General features: G+C 42.9%; 1 protein-coding gene across 3 annotated transcripts in view; it reads left to right on the top strand.

Moving 5' to 3' along the window:
* VIT (vitrin) overlaps window positions 1-15,385 on the top strand; it is a 126,848-nt gene that overhangs the window by 55,792 nt on the left and 55,671 nt on the right. For all 3 annotated transcript variants that reach the window (XM_036874099.1, XM_036874098.1, XM_036874100.1), the window contains exons 4-5: window positions 4,171-4,327; window positions 11,771-11,904. In XM_036874099.1, the coding sequence (XP_036729994.1) occupies window positions 4,171-4,327; window positions 11,771-11,904 (291 nt within the window). The remainder of the gene's footprint in view (window positions 1-4,170; window positions 4,328-11,770; window positions 11,905-15,385) is intronic.

Here is a 15,385-nt window from a genome sequence, read left to right as displayed (position 1 = left end):
CGACAGATGAATGGATAAAGAAGATGTGGCATATATATACAATGGAATATTACTCAGCCATAGAAAGAAATGAAATGGAGGTATTTGTAATGAGGTGGATGGAGTTAGAGTCTGTCATACAGAGTGAAGTAAGTCAGAAAGAGAAAAACAAATACAGTATGCTAACACATATATGTGGAATCTAAGAAAAAAAAAAATGGTCATGAAGAACCTAGTGGCAAGATGGGAATAAAGACACAGACCTACTAAAGAATGGACTTGAGGATATGGGGAGGGGGAGGGGCGAGATGTGACAGGGTGAGAGAGTGGCATGGACATATATACACTACCAAATGTAAAACTGATAGCTAGTGGGAAGCAGCCACATAGCACAGGGAGATCAGCTCGGTGCTTTGTGACTGCCTGGGGGGGTGGGATGGGGAGGGTGGGAGGGAGGGAGATGCAGGAGGGAGGAGATATGGGAACGTGTGTATATGTGTAGCTGATTCACTTTGTTATAAAGCAGAAACTAACACACCATTGTGAAGCAATTATACTTCAATAAAGATGTTTAAAAAAAATGAATTCATTGGGGGACAGATGGATTGAGAGTTTGGGGTTAGCAGACGCAAACTATTATATATAGGATGGATAAACAACAAGGTCCTACTATACAGCACAGGGAACTAAATTCAATATCCTGTGATAAACCATAATGGAAAAGTATGAGAAAGAATGCATATATATGTAACTGAGTCACTTTGCTGTACAGCAGAAATTAACATTGTAAATCAACTGTACTTCAATAAAAAACTTACTCTGCACCCCAAAAAAAAAAAAAAGAGAAAAACAAATACTGTATGCTAACACATATATATAGCATCTAAAAAAAAAATGGTTCTGAAGAAACTAAGGGCTGGACAGGAATAAAGACACAGACATAGAGAGTGGACTTGTGGACACGGGGAGGGGGAAGGGTAAGCTGGGACGAAGTAAGAGAGTGGCAAGGACATATATACACTACCAAATGTAAAATAGATAGCCAGTGTGAAGCAGCCGCATAGCACAGGGAGATCAGCTCAGTGCTCTGTGACCACCTAGAGGGGTGGGATAGGGAGGGTGGGAGGGAGATGCAAGAGGGAGGAGATATGGGGATACATGTATAGGTATAGCTGATTCATTTGTTATAAAGCAGAAACTAACACACCATTGTGGAGCAATTATACTCCAATAAAGATGTTAAAAAAAAAAAGAGAGAGAAAGAAAATGAACCTATACGACAGAAGAGAAAGAGAGAGAAAAGGAAGACCTAAGCTGTAAGATGGAATAGTTCAAATGTATTCAGAGTAAATGCAAAGATAAATCATATCATTTCGGCTTTAAGTGGATGGATGGAAGATTCCTGGAAGGTTATAAGAAAACAGACTACTTCACAAATAACTGAGAAAATACTGTAAAAGAATAAATCGTGGTTTCCATATACTCAAAGAAGAGCAGCCAAAAAAGATGCAGATGCTGCTTCTTGCCAGCTGGATTTAGACATTACACTTTCCAATGATTTTGGCAATTACTCTGAAATTGTAATTAGCTCACTCTCTCCAGCTGAATTTTCTGTACAAATTGAACAAATATTTGACCTTTAGCCAACTTTGTCATTGTACCCTGTTCTTCCAAAGTGCATGAGCATATGTGCTTGATATCATTTTACAGCCCCCCACCCCGTGGGATGAGCTAATTCACCAAATTTTCTAATCCAGCTGGGTGCAGATAAAGCAGCAGATCTTATTTAAGGGCTTGCCCAGGCCTTTGTAAAAACAAGACAAAGCAAAAAGAAAAACAAAAAACAAATTCCCCCTACAGGAAGGGGCGGGGTGGGGAGGGGTGGGAATTGATTAGCCGGAAGCAAAATATTCCCATGCGACACTTTTCCCCTTGTCTTTTTAAACCAACTATTTCATGGAAAATTCTACCGCATCTGCACCTTTCTTGCAATAGGTTGGATCATTGTATGACACTCATGCAATAAGCTTCTAGATAGAGCTAGTTTACAACTCCAGAAGAGTTGGGTTGGCCTACCAGGAGATCCAAACTCTCAGGGTGACAAAGTCACATCCAAATTGAATCCCAGGTCACAGAGCTCGTCACTTCCTATTTCATGTAACTAAGAGCTGAGAAGGAATGCTTCCATTTTCTTTACATCTAAGGGAGGAGATGCATTCGGGAGTGGGACAGTGATCTGTGGAAGGGAGGAGAGCTGAAAGCATTTAGTTACACCCAGTGATCCAACAATTAACTAATTTAAGGAGAGACTACACAGGCATCTTCAGTCCCAAAACTGGCATTTTAGAACAATAATCCAAGACTCAAAATAGTCAATGCAGCCTTGAGTATCAGGGTTTAAAAGAATGAAAGATAAAAAGAAAATAACTTTGGAGAGGAAGCAGCCTGTGGTGGGAAGAACGAAACCACAAAACCATTTTAAGCGCAGCGCTTCCCTCCCTAATGTGGACCACAAATTGTTTTAGCCTGTGATCACACTCAGCCCCCGGGCTCCCAGGAGAAAGACTTCCATGCTGGCCCAGCCCTGCGTGGCCAAGATTGTCTGGGAGGGGTGTTAGGAAAAGAGCAGGAGTTCTAACTTTAGTTCTCTCTCCAGTCTGAATGAAATGCAACTCTGCTCCATTCAGATACATAAGGGTTAAAAAAAAAAAAAAGTGCATTTTGGATACAGCTGGAAGCTATTAACAACTCTGAGACCATCTCAGTAACCCAGTTAGAGGATGGGTGGCCTGGCAGAGATCCTGAATCCATGTTTGTAATCACAGGCTCTTACCACTGGGCGGGGCTTTCTTTCTACCTCCCACCCAGTGGAGACATCCCCTCTTCAACTGTTCAGTCCCTGCTTGCATACTTCCAGCCCCTTCCTTCAAGGGCAACTTCATTTACTAGAAAGTTCTTTTTGGCAAAAAATGCCTCCATAGAAAATCTCCCCCTTAGTTCTAGCTCAGTCCTCTGATGTCATAGCACACGACAGTCCTACGTGTGAAGACAGCTATATTTGCCTCCAAATGCTCGCCTTCTTATGGCCAAACACCCCATCTCCGCCAGGCAGCCCTCCCATCTGGTGGTTTCCAGATCCCTCCTGAGCCTGCTTACTCTTTGAATAGTGCTTATGTTTCAGAGTCCCTTCTAGAGGATCTATTCCTAGCTCCCAGACATCAGTATAGGATCCTCTAGGAGACCTTTTCATTCAGGAGTTTTTGAGGGAAATTTTTTTCAGGGAAGATGCAGCCACACCCCCTCTTAGGTACTGCCACTAGAGCATCTACACTGTCTCATCCCCTAAGCACGCTTCGGGCTAACGCAGCCTTGCCTAGTGAATGCTGCTAGCCTGTCAATGGCGTCACCAAGCCGGAGAGGAGGGAGGACAGAATGAATGAGCTTCCCCCGGATGCCTAGCAGGGCAGTCCCCAGCTTTCCACCGAGTGTGGAGGCGGATGAGGAAAGATCACTCCCATCCTGACCCTGGAGCTAGGACCCAGCCTCTAGGACCGAGACAAAAGATCACTTTCATTATCTATCTCCCCTGTCCAAACACCCTCCATCGAGTCCCACCTCCCGCACAGAACACAAGCACTCAAGCCTCCTTCACCTGGCCCAGCCCTGCCCATCCCCAGGCTCTCCGCAGGCTCCAGCCCGGGGCCTCTGCTGCAGCAGCCCACCTTGTCCCGGCTGGTCCCGACGCAAGGCCCATGCTCTCTCGCTTGCCCTTTCCGAATACCTTTCTTCCTCCTGCGAGGTTTTCTGAGAGTTTCCTCTTTTCCTGGGCTAGCTCCAGAGCAACTGAAAAACCAGTATTCTCTAATCGCGGACTCAGGCTGACATTTCTGACCACTGGAGGCAGGTCTTTTCCCCGCGTTCTCTTCTTCAATTAATTAATTGTTCGAATAAGCACAGGAATGAGCCTCTTGTTCTTGCTCTCAGCAGGTTAAATGCAGTGGATGGTGATTGCTCTTTTGGTCTGAGGAGTGTCCTAATTACCTCTTTGCTTTCATTATACGGAGGGGATCCAGGGTCAGCCCAGGTTCTGGCTTTTAGAGATTAAGTAAATGAATAGTTATGACCTAACAGTCACCCCATATATAAGCTGATACCACAAGGTGTAATCTTGACCTCATTTTGCATTCCCAGCTGTGCCTCAGATCAACTGTGATGTGAGAGCTGGAAAGATAATCAATCCCGAGTTCATTGTGAAATGTCCAGCAGGATGCCAAGACCCCAGGTACCACGTTTATGGCACTGACGTCTATGCATCCTACTCCAGCGTGTGTGGCGCTGCGGTTCACAGGTGGGTAGCACTGAGCTTCTTAAGCACGAGCAATCAGGGTGTGGGCAGGGAGCCCCCAGTGCAGGGTTGCCTGATTAGCAAGCAAGAACAAACAAACTTAATGGAGCATCCTGTATTTTATCTGGCAGCCCTATCCCACGGGATGACCCAGAATCTGTGCATGGTCCTGGATCTCCTTTCAGATCTCTCTGGAAAGGAGGACTGACTTCTCTTTACACCTTAATGGGTGGGGGTGGGAGGGAGAATCCTACTCTTTTGTGTTCATAATGAGGAAACCAAAGTTCTTGATGATGTAAAGCATTTTTATTTTTACCTGTATGCACTGAGCAAGGAGATAATAGGGACATGACTAAGGAAGGCCCAGAAGTTTAGAGAAGAAATGTCACAGCTCCAGTTGATGACCTGGAGACAAATAGGAACAGGAAAAGTGAGAAGGAGGGTGACAGGGGGTCCTGCCTGGTCAGCCATTGATGGGGGATCCGGGAAGGAGGACAGGAGGCATGACATGCTTTGGACCACGTCGCTGCCTAAATGAGGAAAGGCAATAGCGACCTTCACAGAAGCCTCACACCTCTTTTGCTTAGGCTTGGAGCCAAAACCCAGGGAAATGCATGTTTGCTTAATATCTTTGAAAATGGGTATGTGTCAAGCACTCCACCTGTGTTATCTAATTCGGGGCTCACCATTCCCCTGTGCAGTATCTACCACCGTTGTTGTCGACCTCTTAAAGGTGAAGAGAGGTTGAATAGCCTTTCTAAAGCCACACCATTAAAAAGTATCCGAGTGGGGATTGGAACCCAAGTCCAGCCCCCCCACTTCTATTCACCAGCCAGCACTACTTTGAGATATGGCTCAAAGTCAGTGGTTGGCTGCTGGATACTGATGAGTTTCTCAATTATTCAGGCTTCCGGTATCTTTTTCCTTTTCTTTACTTGCATGCCAGTCACTTGATTGTTCAGTTGTATCTCCGCCAGAGAGAGGGGTGACATAAAATTCATTCCTTTTCAAGGTGTCTAGTCAGTAGTCTAGTCTCTCTGAAATTTGGGGAAGAAGTAAAAAAAAAAAAATTCTATGCCTAAAATAAGATTTAAGACTTACTAATAGACTTTGTCAGCCATACTCTTTTCCCCATCAGCCAAAGAGATGAACAGCTACCTGATTTTTCAATGGGAGTGGGAATACAAAAGCTCTACTAAGGATATATAGAGGAACGTTAAAGAACAAAACACCAAATGCTGTTCCTTAACTCCAAACTGTGAAATAAAAATATTTTGTTTTCACTCTGAAATCAATTTTGTGCACCAAGTCGATATGCAGATCTACACGTGAACACGTGCATGCCTCCACACAATCACTTGTACGCATATGCATGCCTCCCACATGTGCTAGAACACACATGTGCATGCTCACACACACCCTGACACACACATGTGCATGCCAATACAGCTCAGCCAACACCATTAGCACGCTCCAGTCTGTGTCCGTGTAGACACTGACATAGGTTACAGAGGCCGAGCCCGTCTTAAGGCTGCCTGTATTTTTCCAACTGTGGTCTGAGATGGTTGGCACTTGCTTCGTCTGGCATTTGCTGGCTCTCTCTTGCCTTTCCTTGGTCCTGTGAGGTACAGAGCCACACAAGTTAATGTGAGCTCACCAAGATGTCATCATAATGACAATAACCCCTTACACTGAGATCCTCTCCTTCTAGCATCATCTCAGCCCTATGAGGCTGCTGCTAGCATCCCCAGTTGTTAGAAGAGGAAGGGAGGCATAGGGAAGTTAATTAAGTTGCTAGTTAGTTGCACATCCAGGACTAGAACTTGTGTCCCCTGACTTCCAGCCCTGAGCCCAGGTGATACATTTACATAAGAACCGAGAGGACGTGAGGACGTGATGGGGCGGTCAGAGTTGGGAAAGGTTTTTATGATGAACGGACACACCTCTAGAGAGAAAATAAGAAGGGCATTGACAAGGACCAGGACTCAGCAATCCCAGCATTTGGGTTGGAGCATAGGAACTATCTGGCAAGAATATAGATGAGGGGAGAGGGACAGAGGAGAAGAGTCTGACTGTTTCAAGAAACAAGATTCGCTGCTGGAGCAACGGAATGCCTTGTAGCTTCCTGGACCAGTGACTGATACTGTAGGAAACTGTTTGGAAAGAAGGAGTCACTATCCATAAGGAGGAGGTATAGAGGTCTTAAGGGAAAACAGATAGGAATTTTGGATAATACCAGTTCCGTTTTTCACAAACAGAAGGAGTCTGTTTTTAGAAGGCAGGATTTAAGACAGAAAATAGAGTGGAAAATGTGTGAAGGACCTCCCATCACTGTCCTGCCAGAGTCCCCTGCAGTCAGAACTGAGAAACTGGAGAGAGCACACTTTGGTTTAGAAATTCAGACTTAGCTTAAAGGATTTAAATTTCATACAAAGTATGACAATCAGATGCCTTATTATGAGTGATCCCCTTGATTCTTTCAAACCAAAGGGATAATGAACATATCTGAGGCATCATATTTTGGCTCAGTCTTATCCTGAACTAATTTCTGTGTTTAAAGTGGGACCAAGGCCTGGAGAGAGGGGAGAGTTCTCTGAGATGGGACAATGAAGAGGCCATCTCCATGCAGAGCATGGATTTCTGACCAGACGCCCACCTTGAGAATGGCAGCCATTCAAAACCTGGCCTCGTTGTGGGCAGTCCCTTTTCTCTGAGCCACTAAGCTGACCCTCAGATTATCCCAGTGCCCTGGTACCAGGGTCAGGGAGGAGGTGAACCTCAAAGCCATGTTCAGCATCATGCAGGGTGTCTGAGGAATACAAAGGAACTGGTTTTGTTCTTTGAGAGAATATATATGAAGTGCCTCCACCTCAATGAGGGTACACATGAGGTCGCATTTATATAAATTCTCCAAACTACCATGGCTCTGAGCCCCCATCTGCTTTATAAGTACAACCACAGCCTTTCAGGCTCTCTCCCTCCTCTGGTATCTCCTGTGGTGAACAAGCGTCCGGTGCATTCCTCCCCTGGGATTTCTGTCGCCTCCTGGAGTTGATAGACCACTGACTGCCCCAGGATCTGCCCTCCTCTAGGACAATGTGTGGGAACGTGCACAGCCTCCAGTGAAGTCCATTCACAAGGCATCACTCTCTTCTGCAACAGGAAAATCTCATGAGAAGACAAGAGTTCTGTTTCCATGCATTTCCCAAAGTCTGGGTTTTGGGTCTTATATCACTGTCACAAGGGATCTCAGCCTCCCCGTCCAGCCTGAGAACCCCCCGGGCCCACCCCATTCCCTTTAAACAGCCTGAGCAAAGGGAAGCTCGGCCCCTCTTTCCACTCTGAGTGGCACCTACAGCGCTTCTGACTTTTAAACAAGAATGAGTGCACGAACATTTCCTCAATACAATGGAGTATAAATCCAGGGGCAGAATAATTTCTCCAGGGGGGAAGTAAACAGATAAGAGCTATTTCTGTTTCCCCCACTTATCAGTTAGGGACCATGGGATAATTGGGGTAATTTTTTAAAAAATAATCTGAATTATCAGCCTATGACAGTGGTGTGGTGGTAAAGGTTCACCAACCAGCCCTCCTAAATGGAGGGCTGGGGAGTGCTGATTTACCAACATCTGTGGCATAAATACTCCCACTGTGGCTGATTTCAAACTACCATTGTGAAATGAACCAGCACAATCCTGAAGCCTAATAACTGGCTTTCCCAAGCCAGCATGAGTGGTGTCCGCACACCGACAGGCCTTCTAATGCAGAAGCAAAACCACTGTCTTCCCATAAGAAAATTTCTAATCTAGTTGGGAGACAAAGTTAACTCAAGGAATTTTTAGGAAGTAGCACAAGACCAAATAAAATCAGAGTCTCCATGGAAAGACAAGATTCGAAGGCATTGTTAGGAAGGGGCATAGCAAAGTCATGGAGAAGGAGGTGTTGGAGAGAAGGCACAGGTTCTCCAGAGCAAAGAACAGCATGAACAGAGCCACAGGAGTGGGAATCAAGTGGGCCGTCAGGAGAGAAGAGGCCGGCCAGGCTGCAGCTGGGAGAAGTGAGGGGTCCTGACTGAGAGCTGCCTGGAGAAGGGCAGGCAGGGTTGCAAAGACATGATGGAGGGATGAGGACTTGGTGTTGGGAGATGCCCATGGCTTTTGAACCCTGAGAGGCAACTGTGACCAAGTGGGGCAAACCCAGGATTCCAGGTCATTTAGACCTGGGTTCAAATCCCTACCTTGCAATTTAGAAGTTACAAAATCTGGAGTGAGTCCCTCCACCTGTCTAAGCCTGTCTCTGTGAAGTGGGAATAACAGCATTCCCTCTGCTCCACAGCCAGTAGGTTTGCTAGGAGAACTCAGTGAGATCCATTAGTGGGGATGATTCTAAAGCAATTAAGGGCTTTACATGTCAAGTATTATTATCACTTTCTTTCCAAGTTGTTGGGAAGTGGAGTGTTGAAAGTTGTTGACTCACCATGAAGGTGGGAGGGCAGGAAATGGCAACGCTCATTCCTGTAGGGAAGGAAGGGTGTTGATGGGAACAAATCTAAGAACTTTTTTAGCTCCCCTGTGCTGTAGATTACAGATACCCAAGGGAGCCGTGTTAGGCTCTGGGGCAAGGAAATGACATACTGGAGCCCCTGCTTCAATGGAGGCAAAGAGTTAGATATGTCAGTTACTATCACATCAGGATCTAAAACCTTCAAAATCCTAGAAATTAAAGAAACAATTTCCAGCCTTTGGGGACTCTTTTAAATGAGTTTAATTTAGCTACACACCTTCGTTCCCTAGCCCAAAATAAAAGGAATAATTTGCTTTTAAAAATGTACCAGCTTGGGGCTTCCCTGGTGGCGCAGTGGTTGAGAGTCTGCCTGCCAATGCAGGGGACACGAGTTCGAGCCCTGGTCTGGGAAGATCCCATATGCCGCGGAGCAACTAGGCCCGTGAGCCACAACTACTGAGCCTGAGCGTCTGGAGCCTGTGCTCCACAACAAGAGAGGCCGCGATAGTGAGAGGCCCGTGCACCGCGATGAAGAGTGGCCCCCGCTTGCCGAAACTGGAGAAAGCCCTCGCACTGAAATGAAGACCCAACACAGCCAAAAATAAATTAAAATAAATAATAATTTAAAAAAAAAACAATGGAAAAAAAAATGTACCAGCTTTTGAAATAGTTGGAGTCGTTCTGTGATGTCACAAAACCAAATTGGAAATTGTCAGGAAACAGGTTTTACTTCAGGGAGAACTAGTAGGAATTAAGAAGCCAAAGAAAAGAAATTTGAGGCATGGTCAGGTCCTGTAATACGAAAGAAAAGGACATCGAACATGGGAAGTCAGATGCCAGGCCACGTGATGGAAGCATCATTCTTGGGGGCTGGGCTGCAGGTCAAGGTGAAGGTTTTCTTACTCTCCCTGCTTTCCTATCTCTAAATAAAGATGGTGACTGAATATCTCTGATGAACATAGATGCAAAAATAGTCAACAAAATACTAGCAAACCAAATCCAACAATACATTAAAAGGATCATCCACGGGGCTTCCCTGGTGGCGCAGTGGTTGAGAATCTGCCTGCCAATGCAGGGGACACGGGTTCGAGCCCTGGTCCGGGAAGATCCCACGTGCCACGGAGCAACTAGGCCCGTGAGCCACAACTACTGAGCCTGCGCGTCTGGAGCCTGTGCTCCGCTACAAGAGAGGCCGCGATAGTGAGAGGCCCGCGCACCGCGATGAAGAGTGGCCCCCGCTTGCCGAAACTGGAGAAAGCCCTCACACAGAAACGAAGACCCAGCACAGCCATAAATAAAAATAAATAAATAAATAAAATTAAAAACAAAAAAAACCAAAAAGGATCATCCACCATGATCAAGTGGGATTTATCCCAGGGATGCAAGAATTCTTCAATATCTGTAAATCAATCAGTGTGATACACCATATTAACATACTGAAGAATAAAACCATATGATCATCTCAATAGATGCATAAAAAGCTTTTGACAAAATTCAGCACCCATTTATGATAAAAATTCTCCAGAAAGTGGGCAGAGAGGGAACTTACCTCAACATAATAAAGGCCATATATGACAAACCCACAGCTAATATCATTCTCAATGGTGAAAAGCTGAAGGCATTCCTTCTAAGATCAGGAACAAGACAAGGATGTCCACTCTCACCACTATTATTCAACATAGTTCTGGGAGTCCTAGCCATGGCAATCAGAGAAGAAAAAGAAATGAAAGGAATCCAAGTTGGAAAGGAAGAAGTAAAACTGTCACTCTTTGCAGATAACATGATACTATACATAGAAAATCCTAAAGATGCTACCAGAAAACTACTAGAGCTCATCAATGAATTTGGTAAAATTGCAGGATACAAAATTAATACACAGAAATCTCTTGCTTTCCTATACACTAATCAGGAAAGATCAGAAAGAGAAATTAAGGAAACAATCCCATTTACCATAGCATCAAAAAGAATACCTAGGAATAAACCTACCTAAGGAGGCAAAAGACCTGTACTCTGAAAACTATAAGACACTGATGAAAGAAATCGAAAATGACACAAATAGATGGGAAGATATACCATGTTCTTGGATTGGAAGAATCAATATTGTCAAAATGACTAGACCACCAAGACAATCTACAGATTCAATGCAATCCCTATCAAATTACCAATGGCATTTTTTACAGAACTAGAACAAAAATTTTTTAAATTTGTATGGAAACACAAAAGACCCCAAATAGCCAAAGCAATCTTGAGAAAGAGAATGTTCATTGCAGCACTATTTACAATAACTAAGACATGGAAGCAACCTAAATGTCCATCAACAGAGGGGTGGATAAAGAAGATGTGGTATATGTATACAATGGAATATTACTCAGCCATAAAAAAAGAATGAAATAATGCCATTTGCAGCAACATGGATGGACCTAGAGATTATCATACTAAGTGAACTAAGTCAGACAAAGGCAAATATCATATGATATCACCCATATGTGGAATCTAATTTTTTTAAAATGATATAAATGAACTTATTTATAAAACAGAAACAGACTCACAGATTTTGAAAGCAAACTTATGGTTACCAAAGGGGAGAGGGATAAATTAAGAGCTTGGGATTAACATATACACACTACTATATATAAATTAGATAACCAACAAGGACCCACTGTATAGCACAGGGAACTCTACTCAATATTCTGTAATAACCTATATAGGGAAAGAATCTGAAAAAGAATGAACATATGTATATGTGTAACTGAATCACTATGCTGTACACCTGAAACTAACACAACACTGTAAATAAACTATACTCCAAGAAATTTTTTTAAATGTATAACATGTAGAACAAGAAAAAAAATAAAGATGGTGGCTGGTTTCAAAGTCTGTTATATGTCAAACAATATTTTTCTGTTCTTTCTTCACAAAAAAATTTTCTTTTTCTCTTCACAGTGGTGTGCTCGATAACTCAGGAGGGAAAATACTTGTTCGGAAAGTTGCTGGACAGTCTGGCTATAAAGGGAGTTACTCTAATGGTGTCCAGTCGTTATCCCTTCCACGATGGAGAGAATCCTTTGTCGTCTCAGGTATGCCCACACCCTGGAGAAACGCTGCCCTACAACTGGCACTTCGGTTAAGTGACCTCACGGGATGAAATGTGCTCTTTTCAGTGTGCCATTAGTTTTAGTTTATGGCCCACCTCATTTCATAAAAATCTGAAGCATTAGTTCTTCTGATAGTTAAGATCATGAAACAATGAATTATAATTACAGTGATAAATCACTACAAAGTCTGGAAATATTAAAAGGCTCCAATTACTCATTTTAAACACACAGCAGCTATCAGTAAGTCCAATCAAACTTTTAATTAAGTGAATTACATTTAATAACTGGATTTTTGAACTACTCCTTTAGTTATGCCAAATGTGCCTCATATCTGGAAGCTTATTCCTTGAGAATTCTGGTAAATGGATAGATAGGGACAGGTTTTTAGAACGCTGAGCTACAATTTTATTTGAGATTTCTTTTTTTTAATTAATTGTTTCACTGTTTAGTCCATTCTCACTATCTGGCTCCACAGACTTTTATAGACAATCATTTTCACTCTTTTTTTTTTTTTTTTCCCTCTTCCAAAGAGGTAATATCAATGAACTCATGGCTGTGTTATTTCACAGTAAAAAGATAACCAAGGTCTTTGTACTATCATCATGACCTGCCTGCTCCCCTCTTTTTATTTTTGTGAATTTCCCCAACCTAACTTTTTATTTTGAAAACTTATAAATTTACAGAAAAATTAAAAGAATAGTACAATGAATACCATATTCTCTTCACCCAGATTCACCAATTGTTAATATTTTGCTATACTTGCTTTATCTATCTATTTATATTTCGTTTGAACTGTGTGAAAATAAGCTGTGGGCATGATGACACTTTATCCCTTAATACTTCAGCACACGTATGGTAAGAGCTAAAACATTTTCCTAAATAACCACAGTACCACATCTAAAACATTAACATTGATACAATAATATCAATAAATATTAATAAATAAGAAATAATAAGAAAAAGTTCTTATTCAGTTGTATCCAACTATCCCCCAAATATTCTTCACAGTAATTTCTTCTTCTTTTTTGGGGGGGGATCTACAATCCAATCAAAAATCATCCATTGTATTTAGTTGTCATATCTATTTAGTCTCCTTTAATCTAGAACTGTCTACCACCACACTTCCTTTTTTGGTCATAAGTAGTGATGATATTTTTGAAGTCCCAGCCAGTCATCTAGTACTATGTCCCACAGTCTGGACCACAAACAGGTCCAGCTATTTCCTCATGGTTGGATTCAGGTTAAATATTTTGTCAAGGATAATACATAGGTGGTATCATAGCATATCCATTGTGTAGTATCACAAATGGCCATATCAGGAGACACATAATATCATTTTGTCCATTTGTCGCTGATGCTAAATTTGATTACTTGGATACTTTACCGTATCTCTTCATGGTAAAGATACTTTGTAATTAATAGCAACCTGTAGGGTGATACTTCAAAACAGCATGAATATCTTGTTCCCTCCAAAATTTCACCCAATGATTTTAACATCTATCGATGATCCTTGCTGTAGCAAGAATTACATCAGAAATCGCAAAATTATATTTGTTCTAATTCTGTCATTTCTTCCACATTTATTAGCTAGTGTTATTACACAAGGAAGACGGCTTTCCCGCCTCTCTCCACAACAATTTTTTCAAGTACCACTATGGACTCACAGATTGTTTTTTTAAAGTACAATGTGTTATAGTCTATTATCATCATTATTCTTCCTGTTGCTCAAAATTTCCAGGTTTGGCCAGTGGGAGCCCTTCCAGCTTTTGACATGCCTCATTAGCGTTTGAGCACAACACAACATTCTATCCTCACCTTATACTTACCCTACACTGGACCTTGAATCTCCCATCTTCTCCAAAGAGGCACTGCAGGATTTTAAACTACATTCTAGCAAACCTTTCTGGCATCCCCACAAAATCAGGAGCCATGTGACTCTCCTGAGAAAGAACTACCTACGGAAGACCAGCTAAAGCAAGGAAAAGAGAAATGTCTCATAATATATCAGGCCTTCCAATCTGGGTGGGTTTTTTGCACCTTTAGACACCCCATGTCCCAACCTCTACTATCCATTGATCAGAGTTTTAATAGGACTGCTATCAGACCTTTTAAGATTCTTCTCTATTTAAGCAATCCCTGTTTCCTCTTACCTGTGGAATTCTGCACACATAGGGTTCAAATTACACTGGTTTCTATGTCAAATAATGGGAGGTTATCAACCATAGTACCGCAAGCTTTGCCCTGTAACAAAACATTCAGAACTGGGGCCATATAAAAATGCTAAGGTCTAGAATACAAATTTGCCAATCATAGACATATAATCTCCACCTTGGTGTTTACCAAGTAGCTCCTGGCGAAATAAGAGGGTTTCAATCTTTGTTGCCTAGCCTGCAGTCCAAGAATCCCAGCAGAGGTTTACAAGGAAAATTAATTCCATGAGAGTAGAGATGTTTTGGATTTTTTAAATGAAAGTCAATCTGCTGTGATTATTCCCTATAAATCTCAACTTCCATGTCCTCTCATTCAACCTAGTGACATTTAACCAGAAACACTTTCTGCCAATGATAATAAACACATGTGCTTCTGCAATGGCTAGGGGTCTCCAATGAATGAGTTAGGAGAGTGCAATGCCGGCTACAGGTCTCAGCTGGCGGTGGCCAGGGCAGGGTCTCCATTGTCCAGAGGCTTCTGGCCAACAAGTTTTGCTGGATCGTGTCAGAGTCCTTCTCTGAAGCCTCTGATGCCTCCATGACTTTTCTCTAGGCTTTTATTTCCACTTTTCACATGTTGCTATGCGTCTTTAATTAATTCACTTTGGCGGGCTGGGAGGGGGCAGGAGAGGGGACGTGTGTTTTTGTTCAGCACAATCTTTCCACAGTTCAGGGATGGGAAAGGTCCAGCAAGGACCTCCTAATGCTGCCCGTTTGTCCTCTCATCCACATTGCAGAAAACTGAGCTCAGGCTCCTTTTCCTTCTGAATAGAAACAGAGAGAACCATAGGATTTTAGATGCGAGAAGAATAGGAAACTGAGGGAGCAGGTGTCTCTGCCGGCGCTCGCTGTGGATAAAGTGAGGCCCACAGCCAAGGCGCCCTCCTTGGGTCTGAAATAACCTCACTCACTGTTCACCTGGAGCAGGGCCGGCCCAGGGCGAGCACGTGCAGGTGCCCAGCACGGCTCCCAGGTGGCTTTTGTGAGATGAGGTAACTCCCATGAGCCCCAACATTTGCCTCTTCCCCACCTTGAGTGACATGTATAGGTAATACCAGAATAACTTCTTTGCATCTCTGTGGTGATACATAGTTCCAAAACTTCTTCACTGTTTTTTTTTTACCTTTAGATCCCTACAACTTTGTGTGGTAAGTTGGTCCACATCATTATCCATATTTTCTGAATTAAAAAACAAAAAATACCAAAAGAACCCAGAGTCTCAGAGATTGAGGCAGTTAATGAATGGTAAAACA

Source organism: Balaenoptera musculus, chromosome 13, assembly GCF_009873245.2.
Source record: "Balaenoptera musculus isolate JJ_BM4_2016_0621 chromosome 13, mBalMus1.pri.v3, whole genome shotgun sequence".
Taxonomy (NCBI): domain Eukaryota; kingdom Metazoa; phylum Chordata; class Mammalia; order Artiodactyla; family Balaenopteridae; genus Balaenoptera; species Balaenoptera musculus.
Note: the sequence above shows the minus strand (reverse complement) of the source record. Positions and strands in the feature narration are given on the sequence as shown.